The sequence below is a fragment of the Helianthus annuus genome, chromosome 14, assembly GCF_002127325.2.
Source record: "Helianthus annuus cultivar XRQ/B chromosome 14, HanXRQr2.0-SUNRISE, whole genome shotgun sequence".
Taxonomy (NCBI): Eukaryota; Viridiplantae; Streptophyta; class Magnoliopsida; order Asterales; family Asteraceae; genus Helianthus; species Helianthus annuus.
This window is the reverse complement of record NC_035446.2, coordinates 126,540,237-126,563,779: the sequence shown is the minus strand read 5'-3', so window position 1 is coordinate 126,563,779 and position 23,543 is coordinate 126,540,237. Positions and strand designations below refer to the sequence as shown.

The window sequence follows — 23,543 nt, the reverse complement described above, 5'->3', positions numbered from 1 at the left end:
GTTGAAGCAAAAACATGTTCGGTCACTTGGGTCACATTTTCAAGCAAGTTTGATCCATATCAAGGTTGAAGTTTCAAATGCTTGTTTGGAAACTGCAATATGTGTTTGTTATTTAATGTTTAACTAGGATTTTGACCCGCCGCGCGTTGCGGCGACGTCGAAAGCTAAAGTAACTCGTATTTATACTGTATATTTGACCCGACTCTTTACTTAAAAAAATTACATCGCCATCGAATGAAAACGTAGTATATTTGACCCGACTTGCTTTCAAATACAGTTTACGAACGTACACAAAATAAGTAGAACATAGATAAAAAAAAGTATTGTACACGTTGCGGTGTAAAGTCGTAAAAGTCATTTAACCTAAGAAGGTGTCAAGTTATTAAGTAGAAAAGGTTAAGAAGGTCAAAGTTGTCAATTACTGAAAGTTAGAAGTGAATGTGCAACTTACTTAAAGATAAAGGTTAATAATGTTTAATGTCAAAAATTAAAGGTGTAAATTGGAAAAAGTTAAAGTGTAAGAGCCTTAAAGAAATGGAAAAGTAAAAATTTGAGGGTTAAAAGAGAAACGTCTTAACCGACATTTCACGTTAATAGTATATAAATTTGTATCTCTTCCTTAACCAATACTTTTTCTTTTATATTTTCTTTCAATACTTTTCTATTTAACTTGTTAACTTTTAACTATAACGTATTATATATGACCTGACTGGTTTCCTGAAAAAGTTTATGTCGAAACGTAGAGCAAATCGGATTTATACCGACACGTACATAAAATATGCAATTAAAAAATTAGTTTTTCTTAAGTAAAGGAGATATAGCGGTAAACTTGAAGCAAAGTATTAGTAAGAAAATTAATAGGTTAAATATGTTCGTAAAATCGTGCCAAGTAGCACTAATGTCACGTCACTGTTAGCGATCACCAACATTAAAAGCTTATAAATATAAAATAAAAAAAGTATACAATAACACCAAACGAAAAACCGACGTAAAATCGTTGAACCACGCACGCCCGTTGCGGGGTGTTAATGCGAAGAAATTAGACAGAAACATAAAACACAGAAAATAATAACTAAGTCGATCTAGTACTCGCACATTGCTACGAACTTGTCAAACGGAGAAATATATTGTCAAATAAGAAAAAAACAGATGAAAAACGTTAAACCCACACGCACGTTATGGCGTGTTGACTCGCAAAATTTAGAACGAAACATAAAACGAAAATTTTGCGAGAGATGAAAAGTATGAGGGACCAAATTGAAAATAAAAAAAGTATTGGGGTTAAATTGCAAAAGATGAAAAGCTTTTGATAAAAAGTAAAAAAGTCATTGGGGTTAAAATTCAAAAAATAAAACCTTTAGGTTAAAAGTGAAAAATGCAATTTTTTTTGAAGAACTCCCATTGCATATGTTACAACAACATAATGCATGAAAGTGTTGCTTATTTATATTTTGGAAATTTTGTGTCATTGGTAACCTAGGTTCTCTCTGTAGCCATAATTTGAAACTCCTCATGATAAGACCACCCGTAGTGGGGTTTTTAGCGTTTTTTCCCCAAAAAACGCCCCCTCCCCCTAGACCGCCCCCGAGCGATTTTTACAAAAAATTTGTCCGGAGCGTTCTTTTTTTCACACCTTCCTTCAATTTTTTTAGCCAATGTCGCACACCTTCACAATATTTGGCCAATAGCATTTTTTATGGTTTTTATTTAATTCCATAATGTCCCACAAGATTTCAAGCCCCACTACACCCCTTTTAATATAATGCCCCATAATGCTGACTGGACCGTCACATGACGCAAAACGCCCAAGGATGGGGGCATTATCTTCCCCTACCACTACACATGGTCTAGGGGGGTGGGGGTGCTCCACTTTCCATTGCTCACCACACCCAATCATGTTCCGCCACGTCATCGAACTTGGTTCCATCACTGATGATAGATTTTAGTAGGGGTGCCCATCACTCACCACACTCAACAATTTCCCACAACAGTAACTTTCAACTTTCAACACGCGTTGTCACCACCAGGCGTGGTCACCATGAGTGGCTGCGGTGTTCCACGCGTGGTCCCGTGGTGGCTGGGTGACCATGCGTGAAACACCGCCATCACTCATGGTGACCACACGTAGTGGTGACCACACGTTGAAGATTTCTTCCCAAACACTCCCTGCTTCCTTCTCCTTCACATGATTAGGTATGATGAGTGATTGGCACCCCCACTAAAATTCATCACTAGTGATGGAACCAAGTTCGATGACGTGGCAAAACATGATTGGGTGTTGTGAATGATGAAAAGTGGAGCACTTCCACCCCCCAATGGCATGAATGTCTTCTGAGATTCAAGTCAATGTCCTCAAAGGTAAAGGAGTGCACAAAAGTGATTACTAAACAAGCATAAATCAGTCCAAAAGACCTACCGGTCAAGATCCATTATACGAAAAAACAAACTACCGCAATCAAAATGTCCACATAAGAAAACATAAACGATAATGTCAAGTTAATCCGCTCAAAAGAAAAATCCCAATATAGAGAGTAGGTCCAGATCCAAACTCAGTTTTGGCTTTTAGAAAAAAACTTATGTTCGTCTACAAACCATCAAGCTCTTCCTGGGCTCGCCTTTGCTCAAACCATTCCTAAATGCATCACCTGCAGACCTGCAAACAAGTGATTATATCATACTACTACCATTATCTTACATTGACCTACGCCCTAACGATTCGCAGGTTTCCCCTGAGCATTCAACTTTGCCGCCACTTGTTCATCAGAAAGCGGTAAGTAGTAGATACGAGGAGTGGCTCTCGTTTTCTTAAAAAGATCATCCAATGTAACAATCGGTGGATCGACTTTCTCCGGTGGTGGTGGTGCACGGTTTCTGGCTGGCGGTGGGTTCGACAGTGGCGGTGGAGGTGGGAGGAAAGGTGGAGGAGGAAGCTGTTGTTTCAGTCTGGGAGAGGGCTGTGGTGGTTGCAAGGTGGCGGTAGGTGGAGGTATTGTGGCGGCAAGTGGAGGTAGAGTGGTGGTGGCTGGAGTTGCTGGAGATGGTGGAGGTGGGTCAACCCGATTCTTAACTTCTTGTGGGTCCACAAAATCGGCCATCAGAAGACGTCCACCGTTCACCGGCCATTGTAGGTTGCATACAGCGTTTCGTGTCTCTGTAGCTTCTTCCACCGATGCATACTGCAGTAAGAGCAGCCAAATCACATTTGTCCATTTTCAAAACTATATGTATAATAACACTTCATTAATTTCTATAATATGTCAGAACTTACTGTAATGTAACAGTGAGTTTTGATCTGATCCATCCAGAAACTAACAATGGTACCGGTTTTACCGAGAAATTCTTGTACAGCCTTTAAAGTGAACGGACGCAGAAAATTATCGATTCTGAGAGAAGTAGTCGGAGTCTTTGATGAAGGGGGGACTGAAATATATAAAACAGTTAAAGCCTATATATCAACTAAATAATAAAAATACTTATACCAACTTCCAGAAAAAAGTTGCAGGTAACAGCTTACCAACTCGTTCCTTAGGCAAATCTGGACTTTTTGTTGACTCGGATCTCGAAAAGGTGTGTTTGACTGGGTTCTGAAATGTATCTTTTGGTGTAGTAGAAGCAGAGTGATTAGTTTGTTGTTTGGGTACGGTAAGGTTTTCGGAATTCCACCTACGCTGCCTTTTTACTACTTCGTTGTTGTCTACTGCCTTTTCTTGGTCTGTAACGACAGCATTTATAAGGTCAAACCATGATTAAGGTTGAAATTTGAACAGTTATAAATAAGACATAACTTCTAAATCATTTTATTTTAAATATATATTATGTAGTTCTATGCATAGAACCAAAATAATTTAGAAGTTCTATGCAGTAATAGCAAATAGCGGATGATAGTGACAAGCTGCCTATATGCCATGTAGCGATAGCGATGAAATAACGGGCGCTATTTTATGTTTAGCAATACACTAGAAGAAAAATTTTGGAAATATTTTACATGTATATTTTATAAAAAATAGCTAAAATACGCAGATAAATACGCTTGCCTTTTCCAGTGTGAAACAAAAAACCCTATACGCTTCTATCTCAGAAGCTATTTATATAAAAACAAAAAAACCCTAAAAGTCCGCTATTTTCACGCTTTTAATTCGCAAATCATCAGATGGCGCCAATCGACCGCATCGCTACGCAAGACGCTATAGCGGTCGCTATTACCACTATTAACAACTATGCAACCAAAGTCTGCTTTTATAGCCTAGAACTTCTAAATCATTTAATGGTAAAACTATAATATGGTTAAAATAATGTAACTTTTGAAATCCTATTTGACACGCTTGCAATTAACACATTATTTCCGAACAAAAGTGTTTCAGGTCAACCCATACCGAAATTACCCATTTCAAACCAAACCCATTTTGACCCGTTACTCAACCTGCCATTTTCCCACCTCTATTTCCAAGAAACAGACGAAACGAAACTTACCATGAGGCTTTCTTTTAGCAGACGTCACACTAGAACGAGTTTTATCTTCATTAGCCACAAAATCCTTGTCAGTGGTCGCATCTTCAACCATAACATCAACAGAATTATCTTCCTTCACTTCAACTTTCTCATTTTTATTTCCCACTTCGTCAGAACTGAACTTCGAATCAATTTGCTTGCTATCTAAACCATCTTCTTCCATCGAATCATCACCGGAACTTCTATCCAAATTCAACTTTTCTGGAGAACCCACATCTCCACTATCATTTTTCTTAATAATATCAACATCATCAGAACTGTCGACATATTTCTTTTCGGCAGTAACGTTTTCCTTAAGTGAATCATTCTCAAACTTAGCATCTAGCCCTAATTTGACATCGGTAGTAATTACGTTATCTTTCTCTTCAGCAACCTCAACTGATTCTGATTTGCTATCATCTATCTCTAATTTAACATCATCAGCAATTACGTTATCCTTTAGTTCATTCTTTTCAGTAATTGAGACAGTATCAATAGAAATAGAATCAGATTTTATTTTGCTGACCTCATCTACCTGTTCGACACTAACAAGATCTGATGAATCAGGCTCGGCTCTTTCTGGTTTCGGCTCACTAGACTCTTCGGTTACCATAACAGTGGTTTCTACCGTAATCTTTTCGACCACCTGAGTAACTTCCACTTTACTAGAAACACCTTCACCTTCGATAACGGTTTTTTCAGCTAACGATTGCAGACCATCATCTGTATGAACCTTATCCAATCCCGTTTCGACATCTGTCTTTTCATCGGTTTTGTTGTCCGATTCGTCTACAGTTGTATCTTTCTCTGATGTCTCATCTTTGCCCGAGGTGTGATCCATAGCGTCTGTTGCGTTCTCTTCATCATCAGATTGAACCACAGGTGGAGCCTCGCTGTTAAAGGCGTTTTCGAGATTTTCTTTAGCTTCGTCCATTTCAGCCCGTACAGCTTCATCCAACCTTTTAACAAGTTCTTCTTTTAGTCCCTTTGTCATTAATTTCCGTTTCTTGAGTTCCTCTTTTAACTCGGTAACTTTCCATTGATCAAGGGGTCGGTTTTCAAGGACAACATATGGTGAAGACGCTTTTTTACTATCTGATTTTTCTCCCATCTTGCAAACCTGAATCCTAGTAAAAGATCATACACATACCATATTGCAAGAGTTAAATCTCATATCCAACATATGTAAGGCAAAAGACACCATATTCAAAAACAGATCTACGTATCGTCCTTGCTATCTTGGTTTTAAAAAACGCGAACTGCACAAAAGCGACGAGGTCTAAAACTGAGACGTGAAGCGCAAAAGCGGCGGGATTTTCGTACCCGAAGCGCAAGGCAATTATGTAACTTTTTTTATATATCCCATAGGTTTTTAGCATAAATATAGCTATAAATAAGGTTTTTGTATGATTTTACCTACACGTACAAGCTAAAAAACATATTGTACAAGATTTTAATGCATTTTAAAACACCCCTGGTACACAAGGTGCCACCCAGGCTTGAAAAATCCCCAAAAAAATGTGCTTTTCGAGTGCTTCCTGTTTTAGGCGCGCTTTTTAAAACCAAGCTTGCTATGTTACGTTGTTCGGCTACCATAGTAAAACAGCTTTACAATTAAACCATATTACAAAACCATTTATGCTAATATATTCAACAAATTCCAACAGGCATTATAAAATAAATACCAATTTGAAAAATCTATACAATTCAACATGAATCATCAAAATGCAAAAAACCGACAAAAAACTGAACCCCTTAATAATTGTCTCACTTTCAGTTTGTGCCTGCTCTAATGACATTACTAATCCTTATCCAATAAAGTCTTAACAAGACCCTAATCCCGTATTGTCAATTAGAAAACTTACAATATTAAAGATTCACTTTCAACCGACCCCATATGAATAATTTGACCCGACCCGACCCAACAGACTGCTACCATTGGCATAATGATTTAACAAAACTAACATATTATCATCATAAATATACTGCAAACACATCTTCTAACAGATATACAAACCCGAAAACTACGAGCTTAAAAGACCTAAAATTTCACATACAACCCTAAATTTAAAAACAACTAATTTCTTCCAAAACCTTATCCATGTTAAATTTAAACAACAAGAAGATTGCAACTTGCAAAACATATTATTTGTAAGCAACAATTAAATGAAAATAACATGAAGCAGAGTACTCACAATGTTAATTAATAATCCAAATGGTTGGAAGATAACAAGGATTTAGTAGGCTTGAAACTTAATCGGTAGGTGCAAAAGGTGAAACCCTAACACACAAAAAGAAAGATCAGGAATATTTAAGAAAACCGTTAACAAATTAGCAACATAAAAGGGGGAGAAATTAGGGTTAGGGCACGAAACAATTTGTTTTAAAAAACAGAAAATAAAGGATGAAAGTTTTTTGAAAGAAAAGAAAAAAAGATTTATGCTTTTGTGTATGAAAAAATGTTGATGATAAGAAGCAAGAAGTTTAATGGTGTTTTTTTTCTTCGTTCTGCCGATAGAACGGTGAGGAATAGGGTAAGACGGAAGTGGTGATTTGTGGAATTAGGGTTTTTTTTTTTAACGGAAAATGCGGTCAGGTCAGGAGGAGAGGGTGTAACGCCGTTAAAATAAATATTAACATGCAGATTAAAAAGAATTGTTATTTCTTAGAGGTACATTTATTATTTGTACTTTTGCTTTGACAGGGTCTTATCACTTAGACTAGAGGGTATGGAGAGCTCCATCTTCAAGAGGATTGGCCGCCATGTCACCATCACGTAGGAAGGGTTTGAGGGTGATGGACCTACGGGGTGGGGGATGAAGCTCTTTATATATATATATATGTATGTATGTATAGGTATATGTGAGAGAATGAGATAGGAGAGAGGCACGGCAACATCGTCTGTGGGCTGCTGGTTTAGCTGGAACGGGATGAGGGGGGCGGTGTGGGGGACTGGCGCCGGGGCTCGCCGGGCCTTAGCCGGCCCCATACCGCTTAGTCTTATATAACACTAGATTTTGCCCCGTCCACGTTGCGGGGCACTAAACCGAATATTTTTCTCTCATAACATGTACGTCTGTGTTTCGGTTACTTGTACATACTACTCATAACACGATCTTAAAAAAATTACATTGAGTCAACCAATTAAACTAAAACACTATCATACTTTTGCTTAAGGAAAACAAAAACGATCGGAAAACTATAATTTTAAACTGAGACAAAATTGTAATTTTTTAGAATAAATGAGCGTGCGCCAGGCAATCGCCTGACACGAATAAAAATTATACCGAGTGAAACAATTAAAACAAAGCACTACCATTGTTTTGTCAAAAAAAAAACTAAAAGATGACATGACTATAATTTTACATTGGGGGCACAATCGTAATTTAACTGGGAAAGGAAAGAAAAATGATGGCAAAAATGTAAATTTATATTGAGGGTAAAATCGTAGTTTGGCTAGGAGGAAAAAAACAAAATTAATGACAAAACTGTAAATTTAAACGGGTCAAAAGCGTAATTTTGAACCAAGGGCAAAATTGTAATTTTTAGTTGCGGGCAAAAGCATAATTTTATTTTGAACTGTGAGCAAAAACGTAATTTTGAACTGATGGCAAAATCGTAATTTTAAAGCGGGGAGAAAATCGTAAATTTGACTGGGAAAGCAAACAAAAACAACGAAAAAAATATAAATTTAAACCGAGGGCAAAATCATAATTTACCTGCGAGGAACTAAATAAAACTAATGGTGAAACTGTAAATTTAAACGAGACAAAATCGTAGTTTTGAACCAAGGGCAAAATTGTAATTTTTAACTGGGGAAATTTAAATGATTTTTAACTGGGGGCAAAAGCATAATTTATTTCGAACTGGACGTAAAAACGTAATTTGAAACTAATGGCAAAATCGTAATTGTAAAGCGGGGGCAAAATCGTAAATTGGTTAGGTGAACTACTGTTAACTAAAGTTGCAAAATGTGATAGGGTTAATTTGTACTTTTGTATCACACGTTCTTCGGGTTCTTAGGCTATCTCCAACGCCGGAGAAAAAGAAGAATCCATCCATGCCCTTAATGATATGGCTTGATGACATGGATGAGAGAGAAATGAGAGAGAGTTGAGAAATCTGAAGTTAAGAGCGGGGAACAGAGACGTTTGTTGCTGGGTTAGGGGAGATTGTGAGAGAGGTGATGGGGCCCACTGTTTTGCCGCCCGTTGCAGAAGATGTGGATAAAGGGTGGGCAGCTGAGGTGGCCCGGGCAGGAGAGAAAAGGGCGGAAGGGAAAGGCTCCTGCGTTGTGGATAGTCTTATTCATTTTACTTGTTCTTTAATCTTATTTTTCTTGCAAAATATTCTAATGTATAAATTTGCTTTTGTAAAAAAAAGTAATAATTCATCATTTGTTGTCTAGTGGTAGGAAGACTTTGATTCTTCAATAAGATCCAAATTCAATTCTCACTTTTGTCGCTTTGGTGGATTAGGCAATGATAAATAGAAACCAGTCTCCTTGCAGAGGTGGCAGGTTCTATCCTGAGCCCACCGGGGTTTTCGTCCAATTGTGTGTTATGTCAGACAGTGTTCAGCTCTTGTGGTGGTATAACGTCTGTCAAGTGCCAGTTGGCGGTATGGTTTATGGGGGAACACTCAAGCCAAACTCTGAAGCCAGCGTGGACCTGGTTAAGACAACATAATCTGGCCAGGGTAGGCCAACGGGGCTTTCCAATTTTGACAGTGTGGTAGCCTAACACAAGAAAGTCATTGTTCCAGAAAAAAAGTAATAGTCCTACTTATATTTAAAGTGTTATAAGGTAAAACCAATATATTTGTATACCATATATTGTTACCTATCTAGATGATTAATCCGTTCTAAAACCTAAAACTCGTTATTTTTTCATCTAGATGATTAATCCGTTCTAAAACCTAAAACTCGTAATTTTTTCATAAAAATTTTACAGAAGTTATATAGTGTATGAAAAATAGAGGGGACAAATATGTTATATTTAACTCTTACACAAGATCGGGCGGTTCAACATTTTAGACCTAGAATTATTAGTGTCGCTAGCTACGAGTAACTGGACAATGCACAAATGAACCTATAGGTTTTAGCAATCAAAAGTAGTTGCTATACATCCTTATGTTTTACTAAGAGTAAACTGCCATTTTGGTCCCTGAGGTTTGGGCAGTTTTGCCATTTTAGTCCAAATCTCAAACTTTTTAAATCTGGGTCCCTATGGTTTGCATTTTGTTGCCATTTTAATCCAAAACTCAAAATCTCTCATTTTTTACTGTTTTAAGGTCCTTTTTTTGTCTTTATCTGCAGGGGTAGTTTGGTCCATTTAATTTTCATTAAACCAGTTCCTTTATTAAACCAATTACATCATCATCTTCAACCCTGCCACACACACACATTCACACACACTTTCTCTCTCTATACGTATACATTCGCACACTCACCTTCTCTCTCTAGAATACCCCCTTATCATTCTCGTTCCCAATTACATCATCATCTTCAACTCCAGATATAGTACCAAACGCATACGAAGTGGTCGGATTGTACTCATTCCGCACGAGTTTATCTCCATCGGCATACCAGGCAACCTCATATCCCCTCTGATACTCTCTTTCACTACAGTCACCACAAATTCACCAGATCAATACAGCATTGTCTTAATACCATACAAATTCAACTAAAACTTCATTTACTACTCAAATCAATTCAAATAAAGATCTGAAACTAACTGAACTTAATCAAATTACCTCAAAGGCCTAAACCGAATTGTAACAGAAATGCTATCACCTCCTCCGGATCTCAGAACATCATCAATCGGCTCATCAATCATCTCATCAGCAGATAGCAGATGGATAACCTACAGGCGAAAGCGCGCCGTAACCGCCACGAGAATACATCGAATCGGAAGTAGTGAGGTTAAAATTATCAGATCTGGAACCGTAACCGTTTCCGAAGCCTCTGTAAAATGTCGATGCGGATGCGGATGATTGAGGTACCGTCTGCTTGAACGAAGAAGACGATGAAGACGACGAAAACGGACTTGAAGGTTTGTTGTTATTGTAGAACGATGAACTTACTGGTCCTCTCGAAGAGGAAGCTGCCATTGACCGATTCAACTCACCAGATTCAATAATCTGACAAAAGTTCTGAACAAATCACAGAGTTAGGGTTTGTCAGAGATCCACATGCTGCCAGATTGTTAGAACCGAATCGAACATTGTTTGTTACAATCGGTGAGTGATTGAAAGGTTTCTAGAGAGAGAAAGTAGATTTGAAAGTTGAAACTATTCTAGAGAGAGAGAGAAGGTGAGTGTGCGAATGTATACGTATAGAGAGAGAAAATGTGTGTGTGACTGTGTGTGTGTGGCAGGGTTGAAGATGATGATGTAATTGGTTTAATAAATGAATTGGTTTAATGAAAATTAAATGGACCAAACTACCCCTGCAGATAAAGACAAAAAAGGACCTTAAAACAGTCAAAATGAAATTTTGAGTTTTGGACTAAAATGGCAACAAAATGCAAACCACAGGGACCCATATTTAAAAAGTTTGAGATTTGGACTAAAATGGCAAAACTGCCCAAACCACAGGAATCAAAATGGCAGTTTACTCTTTTACTAATTATATATTATCAATTTATAACATTGTTATGCTTATAGTTGTTGTAAGCTATGCATTAAAGGTTTTACATGCTATTCTTTATTGTAGGTTCTTATGTTTTGTTTGTACTTTAGCATAAGGCTTAGGATTTGTACATGTATAATTGTACATGTCATATAAGGTTTTGTGTTGTGTGATTGGGTAAATTGGGCGGTGATCATGTTCGGTATCGGTACATGAAGTTAAAAACCGGCACCAGCTTGTACAGAAAACATCAAAAGTAGGTACCGAGTTGATATTGAAAATCTTTTAGTTCGGGAAATTCGGTGCCGCTACCCGGTACCATTTGCTCATCCCTGATCACGGGTACTGTACGGACAATGGTATCGTACAACGTTTTTTTTTGTTGATTTTCTTCTAACTTTTAATGATTTCTTTTTTTAGTTTCAGGGGTAGGGATGAGCTTGGTGCCAACCGATACCGAATCGGTACTGGTATCGAAAATACTGGTTACAGTACTGGTATATGAAGGTAAAAACCGGTAGCGAACCGGTACTAAGAACGCCAAAAGTCGGTACCGAATTGGTAATTATGATCTTTCGGTTCGGGAAATTCGGTACCGACACCCAGTACCATTTGCTCATATCTGACCACGAATTTCATACAAACAATATCATTACCATAATTTTTTTTTGTTGATTTTTTTTCAGTTATCTTTTAGTGTTTTTTTTTTCTATATTTTCTTTTTTTTTTCTTCTCAGCGGTCCCGTACGCAACGCGCACGGAAGTATAGAGCTAGTTTCATAATAATTTGTAGTGTGACCTCAAACTAGTGTTAGTAGAGAGTAGAGATGTAGAGTAGTAAGCATCCATTATCCATACTTAAAAACCAGTTATTACTTATTAGGTGACGTGAAAAGAATAAAGGAATGAATTATCCATCGTTGTTTGTGGATTAACAAGCAAAATAAATAAGAAGGATTTTAGTCATCTGATCTTAGATTTGGATGATAATTTTAGAAAGAAGAAAATAGTAGAGGGTTATAAAAGAATTCTTACATTTATTGACTTTTTATTTCCATACGCAAAACACATGTTAATTCCTCTCATTAAGAGTAAATTACGTTTTTGGCCCCTGTGGTTATGTCAGTTTTACTATATTAGCCCAAAATAAGAATTTTTAACGTATTTGCCCCCATGGTCCCTATACCTAACCATTTTGGCCCCTAATTCTAACCAAACCCCAACTCTGGTTAACTTCTTGGTCACATGGATTTCACATGATGGGTAATATGGTAATTTCACCTCCCCCTTCATCCTGATTTCTTTTTAACCCACATTTGCAGATTTCTTCATCACTTCATCATCTACCCTCTTCAATCATCATCATCTTCTAACCCATCACCTTCAACCATCATCATCTTCAATCAGAACAAGCAATCAATCAATCTCAAGTGAGATGGTGTCTAATTTTTTTAAACATAAAACACCCCACCCCATCCACGAGCCTGCAACTTCCGGCGACTTTACCCAGATTCCGACGAACTTGCAACTTCCGGCGAACCTACACTCATCTGGGTGAGAAAACTATACTGCTAACAAATAAAAGAGCAAATAAAAAAAAAGAAAAATGGGCAACAAAAACAAACATCTAGATTCGGTTGATTCAACTTTTATCCTAAAGAAGTATTTTTCTGAACTTACTTGAAGTTCATGATCTAAACCCTACCTGATGTTTTCTAAATAAAAACAGAACAAATAGCCAAATAAACGAGATTAGCATTTAAATGTCATAGATCTCATCAAAAAGAAGGTATATAAACAATTCAATCACTCTGGCAACATGAAACCATCATCATCATAACAAAGGAGCAATTATCAGTTAAACCTAAAAACCCTAACGTCTATTCAAATTCAAACAAACCCAGATCAATTTCATGAAATCATGAAACCCCATGAAAAGGGGTTGCGTAAAATCCAAAAACTGAAGTGGGTATGATAAGATGAAGGTGGAAATCAATAGAAAGATGAAGAACGGATGAACTCACAGATATTTGGTTGAAGAGCTTGCTGAATTTTCTTTGGGGAATATGAAGAAATTTAAAAAGTCGTCTATGGCAGCTGTTGTGGTTTGGTTACAGAGTTGGGGTTTGGTTAGAATATGGGGAGGTAAAATTACCATATTATCCATCATGTGCAATCCATGTGATCAAGAAGTTAACCAGAGTTGGGGTTTGGTTAGAATCAGGGGCCAAAATTGTTAGATATAGGGACCGTGGGGGCAGATACGTTAAAAATTCTTATTTTGGGCTAATATAGTAAAACTGATATAACCACAGGGGCCAAAAACGTAATTTACTCTCTCATTAATTTCAAAAGTCCATAACTTTTACATACGACTTTTTTTTATAAAGAAAAATCGCCATAATAACAAGACTTTTTTTATATTTAATACGAGTATGATATTGTTGTATAAAAATAAAAATAAAAACATTTTTACTGGGTTTTCTTTGCATTGTGTTAAAGGATCGGGTCATTGTGTCTTTCAACTTGGTTTTCGTCATTACGTTTTTACTAGGGTTTCTATATATTGTGCTATTATCAAAACTTATAACACAATGTTAATTTGGATTTTGGACACTGGGTTTTTATTAGAACCTATAACATTTATTAGAACATATAACACAATGAAGATGGTGTTATATTTAAGTTTTCTATACATTGTGTTATTGGATCTGATTATTGTGTTTTTCAACTGGGTGAGTTTTCTGTACATTGTGTTATAGGTTCTGGTCATTGTGTTTAGTCTAGGGGTGTTCATCGAATCGAATAACGAATTTTTCGAATTTTTTTTTACATGAATTCGTATTCGATTCGATTAGTATTTGAAACTCGAATTCGAACCGAATTCGAATAAATTCGATTTAATTCAAATTCACTCTAAACAATAAATTGTATTACTTTCATTTTTAAAACTACTACAAATAATTATATTCAACATAAAATATAACAATCTGCAAAACTAATTAACTATCAATATGTCAAAACACCAAAATTTAGAAGATATGTTGGTTACTGATAGCGATTTAACTTAGGTAAAAATTTGGAAATAAGTAGTGTCGGCTATTTGTCAGAAGGTTTGGTAATGTTATGGATGCTAAACTATCACTTATGGAGGTAGGTCATGCTTAGGTCAAGTTTAGAAGTTACATGTGTGTGTGTATATATATGTTGTGTGTGTATATACATATATTAAAAAATATATAAATTGAATTCGAACTTCGAGTCGAATTGAAGATCATAAATTCGTATTCGATTCTAATTCGATTACCGGAATCGAATACGAATCAACTCGAATTCGAACATTTTTAGTCGCATTTCGAATTTTTCGAATCCGAATCGAATTCTGAAACCCCTAGTTTAGTCTGTTATCCATTGTGTTTTTGTTTTGTTGTTCATTATGTTTTATTCCGTTGTTTATTGTGTGTTTAGCCTGTTGTCCATTGTGTTTTAATTCGTTATTTATTGTGTTTTTTGGCTGTTGTCCATTGTGTTTTAGTTTGTTGTCCATTGTGTCTTTATCTGTTGTCCATTGTGTCTTTATCTGTTGTCCGTTGTGTCTTTTATTTGTTGTTATCAATTGTGTTTTTAGTCTACTTTCCATTATGTTTTTAATTTGATACTCATTGTGTTTTACGTTATGTCTATTGTGTTTTAGTCTGTTGTCTATTGTGTCTTTTATCTGTTGTCATCTATTGTGTTTTTGGTTTATTTTCCATTGTGTTTTTAGTTTGACACTCATTATATTTTACGTTATGTCCATTGTGTAATACACAACTAGATTTTCGATTTTTTTTGAAAACTATAACAATATGGTATTCATATTAAAGATAAAAAGATGCTCAATTTTATGGTATATATTTTTTTAAAACCAATGACGTATAAAAAAAATTACGGACATTTAGAAAAATGGGAGGGAATAGCATTTGATTTGTATATGCATATTCTTTTTATTCTCTTGAACAAAATTACCATCCCACTTGATTCTAGGGCTGGCAATTTTACACGAATACACGACACGAACCTACACGAAGTTAACAGGTATCGTGTATGGCCTTAACAGGTATCGTGTACCAAACAGGTAGACACGAGATTACCTGTTAATTTTCGTGTATAAACAGGTTAAATACCTGTTTACCTGTTAATACCCGTTAGTACACGATAAGAAATTAAATTAAATAAAACTCATCAGCCATGTGCGTGTAGGTTCCTTAATTCCTTTCTATTTTCATTTCTCATTCAATTCAAGAAAAATAAAACACTAAACTCCCTCTGTAACTCTCAGATAGCATGTCGTGTTCGTATTAACAGGTAATTTTCGTGTATATCGTGTCGTGTTCGTGTTTGAAAAAAAGGACACGATAAGTTATCGTGTCGTGTTAGTGTATAGGATTTAGTGTATCGTGTCTTATCGTGTCGTGTCTTATCGTGTACGGGTATACACAATATGCCAGCCCTACTTGATTCCTCTTTGAACACTTATAGTAAATTTTACCCTTCTTATTTTCAAACTCTTTGTATTAGGGTGTAAGGGCACTCCCCTAAGAGGGGAGTCCCCTCTCTTACGCATAACCAATCCTCGTGTGCCACGTCAACTCCCCTCTTAAACTCCCCTAACACCCTAAATTGTTGGCGGCACTCCCCTCTTAGGTGACTTGGTTTTTTATTAAAAAAAAAATTTCATTGGTCCTTCTCCTCACTCTCTTCGGTGACTTCCCACCGATTTCATTCCCCCAAACCACTCACCTAAGTGATGGCGGCGGTGTTCCCCTTAGGTGACTTGGGTCACCGAATGGGGTCACCGAAGGTGCCCCTTACACCCTTATATAACTCAACTCACTATTTGTATTTAGTTAATTGGGCCATTACACTACACACATAGGGTAAAGATCCTGTACAAATAGCCTTATCATACAAAATGTGCGAAAGGCATGAAAAGGTAAAAAAAACGTGGTGACATTCTCGTAATTACTTTACTCAGTAATTACCCTATAGGATCAAAATTACTCGACAAGATCAAAATTACCCTACAATATTAAAATTACCCTACAAGATCAAAATTACCCTACAAGATCATTTGTAGACTAATTGTGATGCTCTACAAAATTACCTTACAAGATCAAAATTACCTTACAAGATCAAAATTACCCTACAATATCATTTGTAGAGTAATTATGATACTCTACAAAATTGTCCTATAAGATTAAAATTACCTTACAATATTATTTTACAAAATTACCATACAAGATCATTTGTAGGGTAATTTTGATAATTATACTCTACGAATAAATAACTACGAAAATATCACCATGTTTTTTTTTAACTTTTTAGATATTTCATGCATTTTGTATGATAACGTTCATTGTATTTCATCTTTTTCCTGAACACATAATCCAATAGGTAAATTCCTCTTACTTTTTATTTGATGGTGATGAAGGGAGGGAACGAGGACAATGATTACACAATGATTAAAAAAGCCAATGCACATCAACATCAAAGAAATAGAGATGAGAGAACCACAACATAAACTCATTTGTACTATTGTTCCGTAATATTTCGTTACCAAGCTATTATATTTTTGTTTATTTTTCTTTTTTATTAGCCGATTTCACAATCAGCCGAATTTTGAGGGAGTGAGGACAACAATTTCACAATGACAAAAGTAACACACGGCATATAAAGCAACCACAACCACATCATAAATTCAATTGTACTTATTTCCAATATAATTTCGTAAGTGTAATGTGACATATTTAATTTTTTTTAATGACAAATTTCTTTTATTTCTGTCGTCTGTGGAACTTGAACTCAAGACTTTCTTCTCCCAAGGTGTTTAAAGGTTTTGCCTTTGCCAATAGACCACCACCTCATTGGTAACATATTTATTTATTTTCCCTTTCTTAATTCTTAATTTATATAACTTGGTCCAAAAATAAGTTATTATAAGAAATAGGAAAAATTACAAGTTTTGTCCTTTATCTTTATACCACTTTTCAGGCGGTGTCATTTTTAACGAATGTTGACAGGCGGTGTCCTTTACTAGGTATTTTGTTGCAAGTTTAGTCCTTTACACCAAACCCAGTTAAAAAACTCTGTTAATTGTTGACAGACGGTGTCCTTTACTAGGTATTTTGTTGCAAGTTTAGTCCTTTACCTAGGTATTTTGTTGCGAGTTTAGTCCTTTACACCCAACAATTAACAAGGTTTTTTAACTGGGTTGGGTGTAAAGGACTAAACTTGCAACAAAATACCTAGTAAAGGACGCCGCCTGTCAACATTCCTTAAAAAGGACACCGCCTGAAAAGTGGTATAAAGATAAAGGACAAAACTTGTATTTTTTCCTAAGAAATAACCAAACATGCAGTATGAGCATATGCATGAATCATCCGTGTAATTTACTTTTAACGTATTTTATACTGGCGTGAGTTTACGAATCTAAGTCTGACCGTGCTAGAGGCAATCACAAAGAGAATGTAAGTATACTTGGAAGTTAAACACTTTATGACGGTAATTGGTAAATGTATATGAATCTTTTATTGATGTCAAGTGTATTGTTTTAACTTTACACTTAGGCGATTACAGGCTTAATGGGCAAAGCACAAATGATTAGATGGGTTTTGAGCAATTAACACCAATCGTTTATACCCTATACCCCTTACGTTTTGAATGGGTAAATAATTCCATTACACTTTGTGGATCGTGATCCTCAAAACACTAATCATTGGTTGACCTGATTGAAGAGATGGTCTATCACTGTTTATATATAGTTCGTTTGACACTATTAAAAATTAGATTAAAAAATCCACCAACTTAAAAGCTCTTATCTTTTATTTGATTTCTGTGGTCGTGATGAAAGAAAGAAGCGAAGACAACTAAAACCCATAAGCTTTTGTTGTCATTTTGCAATCGTTGTTTGGTTTCTTCCTTCATCACGACCACTTAAAATCAAATGGGTACAATGACAAGTTGACAACAAAACAAGACACGTCTACATCTAAACAACATACCCGAAGTCGTGTAAACCAGAAATGAATTAACATGTATGAAAAGAGTTATCTCCTGTGTATAATAATTAATCTAACTTATAATAAAAAACTCCAAATAATGTCAGATGTAATTCTCTCCTTCAACCTTATAAATTTTATTTATATTTGTTTAATAAATTTCTTTTAATATTAATATTATAGATATCATTTATTTTTATCCTTATCTTTATCTAAAATTAATAAATAAATTCAATTTTGCAATTTAAACCCTTTGTTTTTTTACTTTTAACCCAAAGTTTTTATCTTTTGCAATTTAATCCCAACTCTTTTTTATTTTCAATTTTGGTCCACCATACTTTTCATCTTTCCCAAGTTTATCGTTTCATTCTAAATTTTGTGAGTTAACGCACCGCAACGTGCGTGCGTGTGGGGTTCAACATTTTTTCGTATATTTTTTGACTGGCACGTCGTGTCACATCTATTTTTCTGCGTTTACAAGTTCATCCAACTTGCGGGCCCTGGATGAACTTAGTTATTTTTTTCTATGTTTTACGTTTCAGTTTAATTTCTCAGCAACGAGCGTGCGTGATTCAAATATTTTACGTCCGCTTTTCACTCGGCGTTATTTTTTCCCGTTTTTATTTATTTTGTTTTTACGAGCTTTTCTGGTGTTGGTGGTCGCTGACAATGGTGTAGTATTGCTACTACTTGACACAGTTTTATGACAACCGTTGCAACACAGAGGCTGAATACTAGTAACCTAATAAAGTCCCTAGTCATGTTTTTTTTTGTTAAGCTGCCCTTCAATAGTTTAATAAATCTGTATAAAATTATGAGTTGCACATGCTGTGAAGGGTGAGTTAGGATCTACACTTGGGCCTTGGCGGTGGTAGCGGCAAGCAAGGATGTGTAGGTACTGTCGGCTGCTATAATGTACAATTTATGCCGACAAATATATATATATGAATGATTACTCTTTTTTCTTTTAAAAAATATCAATCAAGTTTTGTTTTGAAAATGAAACAAGACCAGCTGGTCCACCTTTTTAACCCGAAAACCATTGGTAACAACGGTTACAAGCTAAATGGGCAAAAGCACAAATGAACCGAAAAGTTTTGAGCAATAAATATCCGGTAAAAACTAGAGCAAAACCAGTCGAAAAGGCAATGGTTGACTCCTCCGTTCGAAGCCGACCAGTTGAGACCGCACCTACTGGTTCGTCTTTTAAAGCATTATATAAGAGGTCACACTACTCCTCCCTCATCAACTCCTTAAAGTCTTCCCAAGTGGTGGCATTTGCCATTTCGATACCCAACATCTGAACCTGGGCATTCCACCATGTCAGGGCACCATCCTCGAGTGTGCCCGTAGCATACTACTAAATCACACTATTGACCTCTACAGAGTTACAAAACCATATAAGATAACTCGATTATAGAAAAAGCCAAATGAAATTTTCGAAAGAAGATTGGGTGAATCAAAACTTTCAAACTTGGACATTAAAACAACCTAATATCATCATGTTTTATTCATATGTGAAACAAGCGCTGAGAAAAAAGCTATGCATTGATATAAAAACTACAAGTAATGCTACTCACTTTCTGTATCACTTTCTTCTAAAGTCATGTGGTTTAAATTCCTTTCAAGAGGCGGTAGTCCATCATCAGAATCATCATCTGATGCTTCTCCATCTTCATTATGGCATGCTTCTTTTGACTCCTCTATAAAAAAGCAAAATACCGAAAATAAGTACCAGTAGGGAAATAACAACAAAGATGGCAACAAAAAAGTGTCTTAGTTTTTTCTTCGGACCTTGACTGCTCTGCAACACAATCACATACATATATATGTATGTATATGTGTGTGACTAGTTATTTAGTATTTAAATATGTATCTTATACATATAGGGGTTTGTTCAATACAATACAAAACAATTTAAGTAGAAAACTCTAATAACCACATAGGCAAATGTAAGTGGTGCATGGAAAATAATCACATGTAGTGGGAGAAAGAATGAGAAGCGAAAACCGTCTTATGTATCACATAAGTATAAGTGCTAGTTGTTCTTGTAGTTGTCTACTTATATATGATTTTGTATTGAACATACCCCTCTCTCTATATATATGTTGTGTAAGGAAAATACCTTCTTTTGCCAAAACCTTGGGAATTTTGGAACTTTGCTCAGATAACCAAGAATTTTGGACTGCAATAATCTCAGCGCTATTCTCACATTTTGCATATTCCTTCAAAAGTTCCCTGAATTGCAAAACCTCTATCAACAATCAAGTAGTGACACGTACTACTTTCAAATCGATTTATTCACGCAATGCCAATTTTTACTTAGTTTTTTCAAGTATAGTGATTGTTTGTAAAGCAAGTGCAAGCACGGTTTTAGAGATCTCAAATTTTCAATCACTCAAATTATATTAGCAAAAGAGAGAAGAGATGAACTATCATTTGACTAAGCAAACGCCGATAAAAATACATATGCATACAAAATGTAACATGATAAATATAAGAATTTGAGTACAGAAGGTATTCAAAGTACCTGTTGAGGGACAAGAAAGCATGGCCCCATTTGAACTTGCTTAGCAACAACTCACCGTTTTCTACCTCGCCACTGTGGGAAACATGCATTATAAAAGAAAAAAATTATATATTTACGAATAAGTTAACATGCACTTAACATTATTGCATAGCATGGGCTTCATTATATCAGGTGATTACGACAGAGTGTACATAACAAGGAACTGGCAGTTAATATAGATGCATATTTTAAGACTATTATCCAATATGTTGAGTTCATTTTATTTTGAATTGTATTTTCCTCTATACAAAAAAAAAAAAAAAAAAAAAAAAAAAAAACTAAAGTGTGGTTTCAACCCAATAATTTAAAAACAAACAGATAAAAATATATAAACATAATATATTACTACAGAAATGCAAATGAACTATTTATAAATTATAAATAAATAGCAACGATGTAAGGTCACCTAGCCTAGGATCTCACTCAAAGAACAATCACTAGGTGTGCAGAATCCACCTAGCAATCACCACCGTAGAATATTGGATCAAGAAACAAGAGAAAGAGAATGATCTGAGAATACACAGGGTATTCTCAGATGATGAATGACGTCACACATAGTAGCCGCCAATGCAGACACAGTAATGATTAGGGTTTTGCTTGAGGCACAAACTTTCCACAAAAGAAATATAATCTTGTCATTTCACTAAATGAATATATACAAGAACAAGTCCTGACCACTAAAGTCAGGATATAAAAGGGCCCAAAGCCCAATACAAGCAAACTTGGAAGTCCTGACCATCTATACTATATAAATTCGGACTAGGTTGAAAACCTAAGTCCTGACTACATGAAAGCCTTAAGTTCGGACCAAACCAACTATATTCTGACCAAACTTCAACTTCTAACAAATTACATAAAAGACCCTTTCAGTTCGAGAGCCTGCACTTATCACACATAGTGCATTTACAAACGATAGAATGCCAATGGCTTAATGCATAAATTTAAGCAGTGAACAACTGAACATTAGATGTACTCATGTACATGTTGTAAACCGTGTTGGGAACATATCATAAACATCTGTTTGACATGTGCATAGTTAAGAAAAAATAATTCAACTTCAACTCCTAGTAGCAAATGGATCTTTTGTTCAATTTCCAAATTTAACCTTATGTATCATGATAATCCATAGCAATCACATGGTGACGGTCTCATTACCAAACTACTTCTATCCCTGCTATGAAGCATAAATATTTTCTCTGTCTAATAAGATATTACTATAAGTTGCGCTCATGTTTAATTATGGCAATGGGGGTCAAGTTATTCTACAAAGGCTTCTATATAAAAAATATTCACCAAGGGTTAAAAGGTAATTACCATATAATTAAACCTGCAGCTAACGCCTCAACACAAGATAGTTCACAGGGTCGACCATAATTTACTGGATTTGCCGCCACCAACCACGGTACTGCATCGCAACCAATCAATCAATTTAGAAGGAAGATAGCAACAAGACTGAATTTAACTATTTAAGAGCTTGAAAAATCATCAAATACCTATGCACCAATTTTATAGGTTTTTCAACTATATTTTGATACATTCACAGCACAGCATGCATTTACTTATTTTGTTAAATATACTTAAACGCCATATTTTGAGAATTTTGTTTAAAACTCTTACGTAGACGAGGAGCAGGACATCTCAGTTTTGTAAAAGGTACATCATCTAATCGTGCCCAAGAGCAATCTACAACCGCCAAACCTTTCCTGTTAATCAGGTCCGAATCTTCCCTTGAAATGCACTGCTGTCCGACCGGACTGTAAATACATATTCATCAAAATAAACAAATGATAAACTAGATTCAATTAATAACTCTTCTCAGGAGCACAAATCAAAGAAAAAAAATCAAATACCTCAAAGCAATGCCTCCAAAACCATTTCCTACTCGCAACTCCTGCGTAACGTTAAACATCAATCAAATGAAATTAATATAAAGATGATATTTTTAAGTGAAGATACCAAACTATCTCACTGCAACACTTACTTTCAACAACCCGAATCTAGCTAGCTTCCGTCCGGTACACCTTTTAACATCACACTGCCCAAAATCCTGATACTCAAAAGTAATAAATTAGGGTTCTAGAACTGAAATAACTCCTAAATCTTACAAGCACAAAATTATAACCATAGATCACTATAATATTCAATCAATATACAAACATACCCACATAGCTAGCTGAATTTTCGATACTGCCACTGATTCTTCTTCAGATTCTGCAACATTACAGAAACGAATTGAACACTATAAAGACAATACTATTATCTGTAAACAAACATTTGATTGAAAGTAATACCAGGATCAGCAGGGAGAGATTCATCTTCACTGAACAAACGGTAACATAAAATCAACTGTCAAATTGTGAGTTATATAATATAATGAATTTAAGTAAGAAATACAAGATGAAATTACCGATTTGGTTGATGTGTACGGCTAGATTGACCGTGTGCGTGATGATTGTTCTTGAACTTTCTAGACTTGTTGTAACCCATTTGGAATAGAATTGCGTCAAGTGCAGATATTTCTTAGACCAGCAAATGTTAGGGTTTTGTGAAAGAAGAATCTGTTTCTGTGCAGGTAGGGGTTTGAGTCGGGTTGAAAACAGATCCGACAGAACTAAACCCGAGTTCGATTTTTTTAGAAAATCAAATCCGAAGAGTGGGCCGAATTAAGACGGGCCGGTCTAGGTCTGTTCAGGTTGGGTTAGTTAGGGATGAGCATGATACTTGCTACCGAATCGGTACGGTACCGAAAGTATTGGTAACGAAAAACAGGGAATTAGTATTGGTACGGTGTTTTACCCGTAAATACCGATATTGG

The 23,543-nt window shown here is 35.7% G+C and overlaps 2 protein-coding genes and 1 long non-coding RNA gene across 4 annotated transcripts; all 3 read right to left on the bottom strand.

Annotated features, from left to right (window-relative positions):
• Nucleotides 1-2,384: 2,384 nt before the first annotated feature.
• Nucleotides 2,385-7,077, bottom strand: LOC110903685 (apoptotic chromatin condensation inducer in the nucleus). Its single transcript, XM_022149464.2, has 5 exons — nucleotides 6,684-7,077; nucleotides 4,471-5,615; nucleotides 3,515-3,712; nucleotides 3,269-3,420; nucleotides 2,385-3,176 (listed from the first exon to the last, which is right to left on the bottom strand). The coding sequence occupies exons 2-5, from the start codon at nucleotides 5,597-5,599 to the stop codon at nucleotides 2,709-2,711; spliced, it is 1,947 nt and encodes a 648-aa protein (XP_022005156.1). The 5' UTR covers nucleotides 5,600-5,615; nucleotides 6,684-7,077; the 3' UTR covers nucleotides 2,385-2,708.
• Nucleotides 7,078-12,132: 5,055 nt separating this feature from the next.
• On the bottom strand, nucleotides 12,133-13,265 carry LOC110905877. The gene is made up of 2 exons (XR_002573500.2): nucleotides 13,144-13,265; nucleotides 12,133-12,659 (listed from the first exon to the last, which is right to left on the bottom strand). It is a non-coding gene; the product is annotated as an uncharacterized LOC110905877 (long non-coding RNA).
• A 5,835-nt stretch (nucleotides 13,266-19,100) lies between these two features.
• On the bottom strand, nucleotides 19,101-23,319 carry LOC110903686 (18S rRNA aminocarboxypropyltransferase). 2 transcript variants are annotated; one of them, XM_035983237.1, is made up of 11 exons: nucleotides 23,136-23,319; nucleotides 23,020-23,048; nucleotides 22,890-22,939; nucleotides 22,710-22,775; nucleotides 22,579-22,619; nucleotides 22,346-22,482; nucleotides 22,043-22,133; nucleotides 20,690-20,761; nucleotides 20,285-20,397; nucleotides 19,740-19,862; nucleotides 19,101-19,539 (listed from the first exon to the last, which is right to left on the bottom strand). In XM_035983237.1, exons 1-11 carry the CDS (start codon nucleotides 23,213-23,215, stop codon nucleotides 19,520-19,522), a joined length of 822 nt encoding a protein of 273 aa, XP_035839130.1. In that variant the 5' UTR covers nucleotides 23,216-23,319; the 3' UTR covers nucleotides 19,101-19,519. The 2 variants fall into 2 exon arrangements, with proteins under 2 accessions (XP_035839130.1, XP_022005157.1); XM_022149465.2 differs by lacking the exon at nucleotides 19,101-19,539 and having other exon boundaries at nucleotides 19,574-19,862; nucleotides 23,136-23,318.
• Nucleotides 23,320-23,543: the final 224 nt, after the last annotated feature.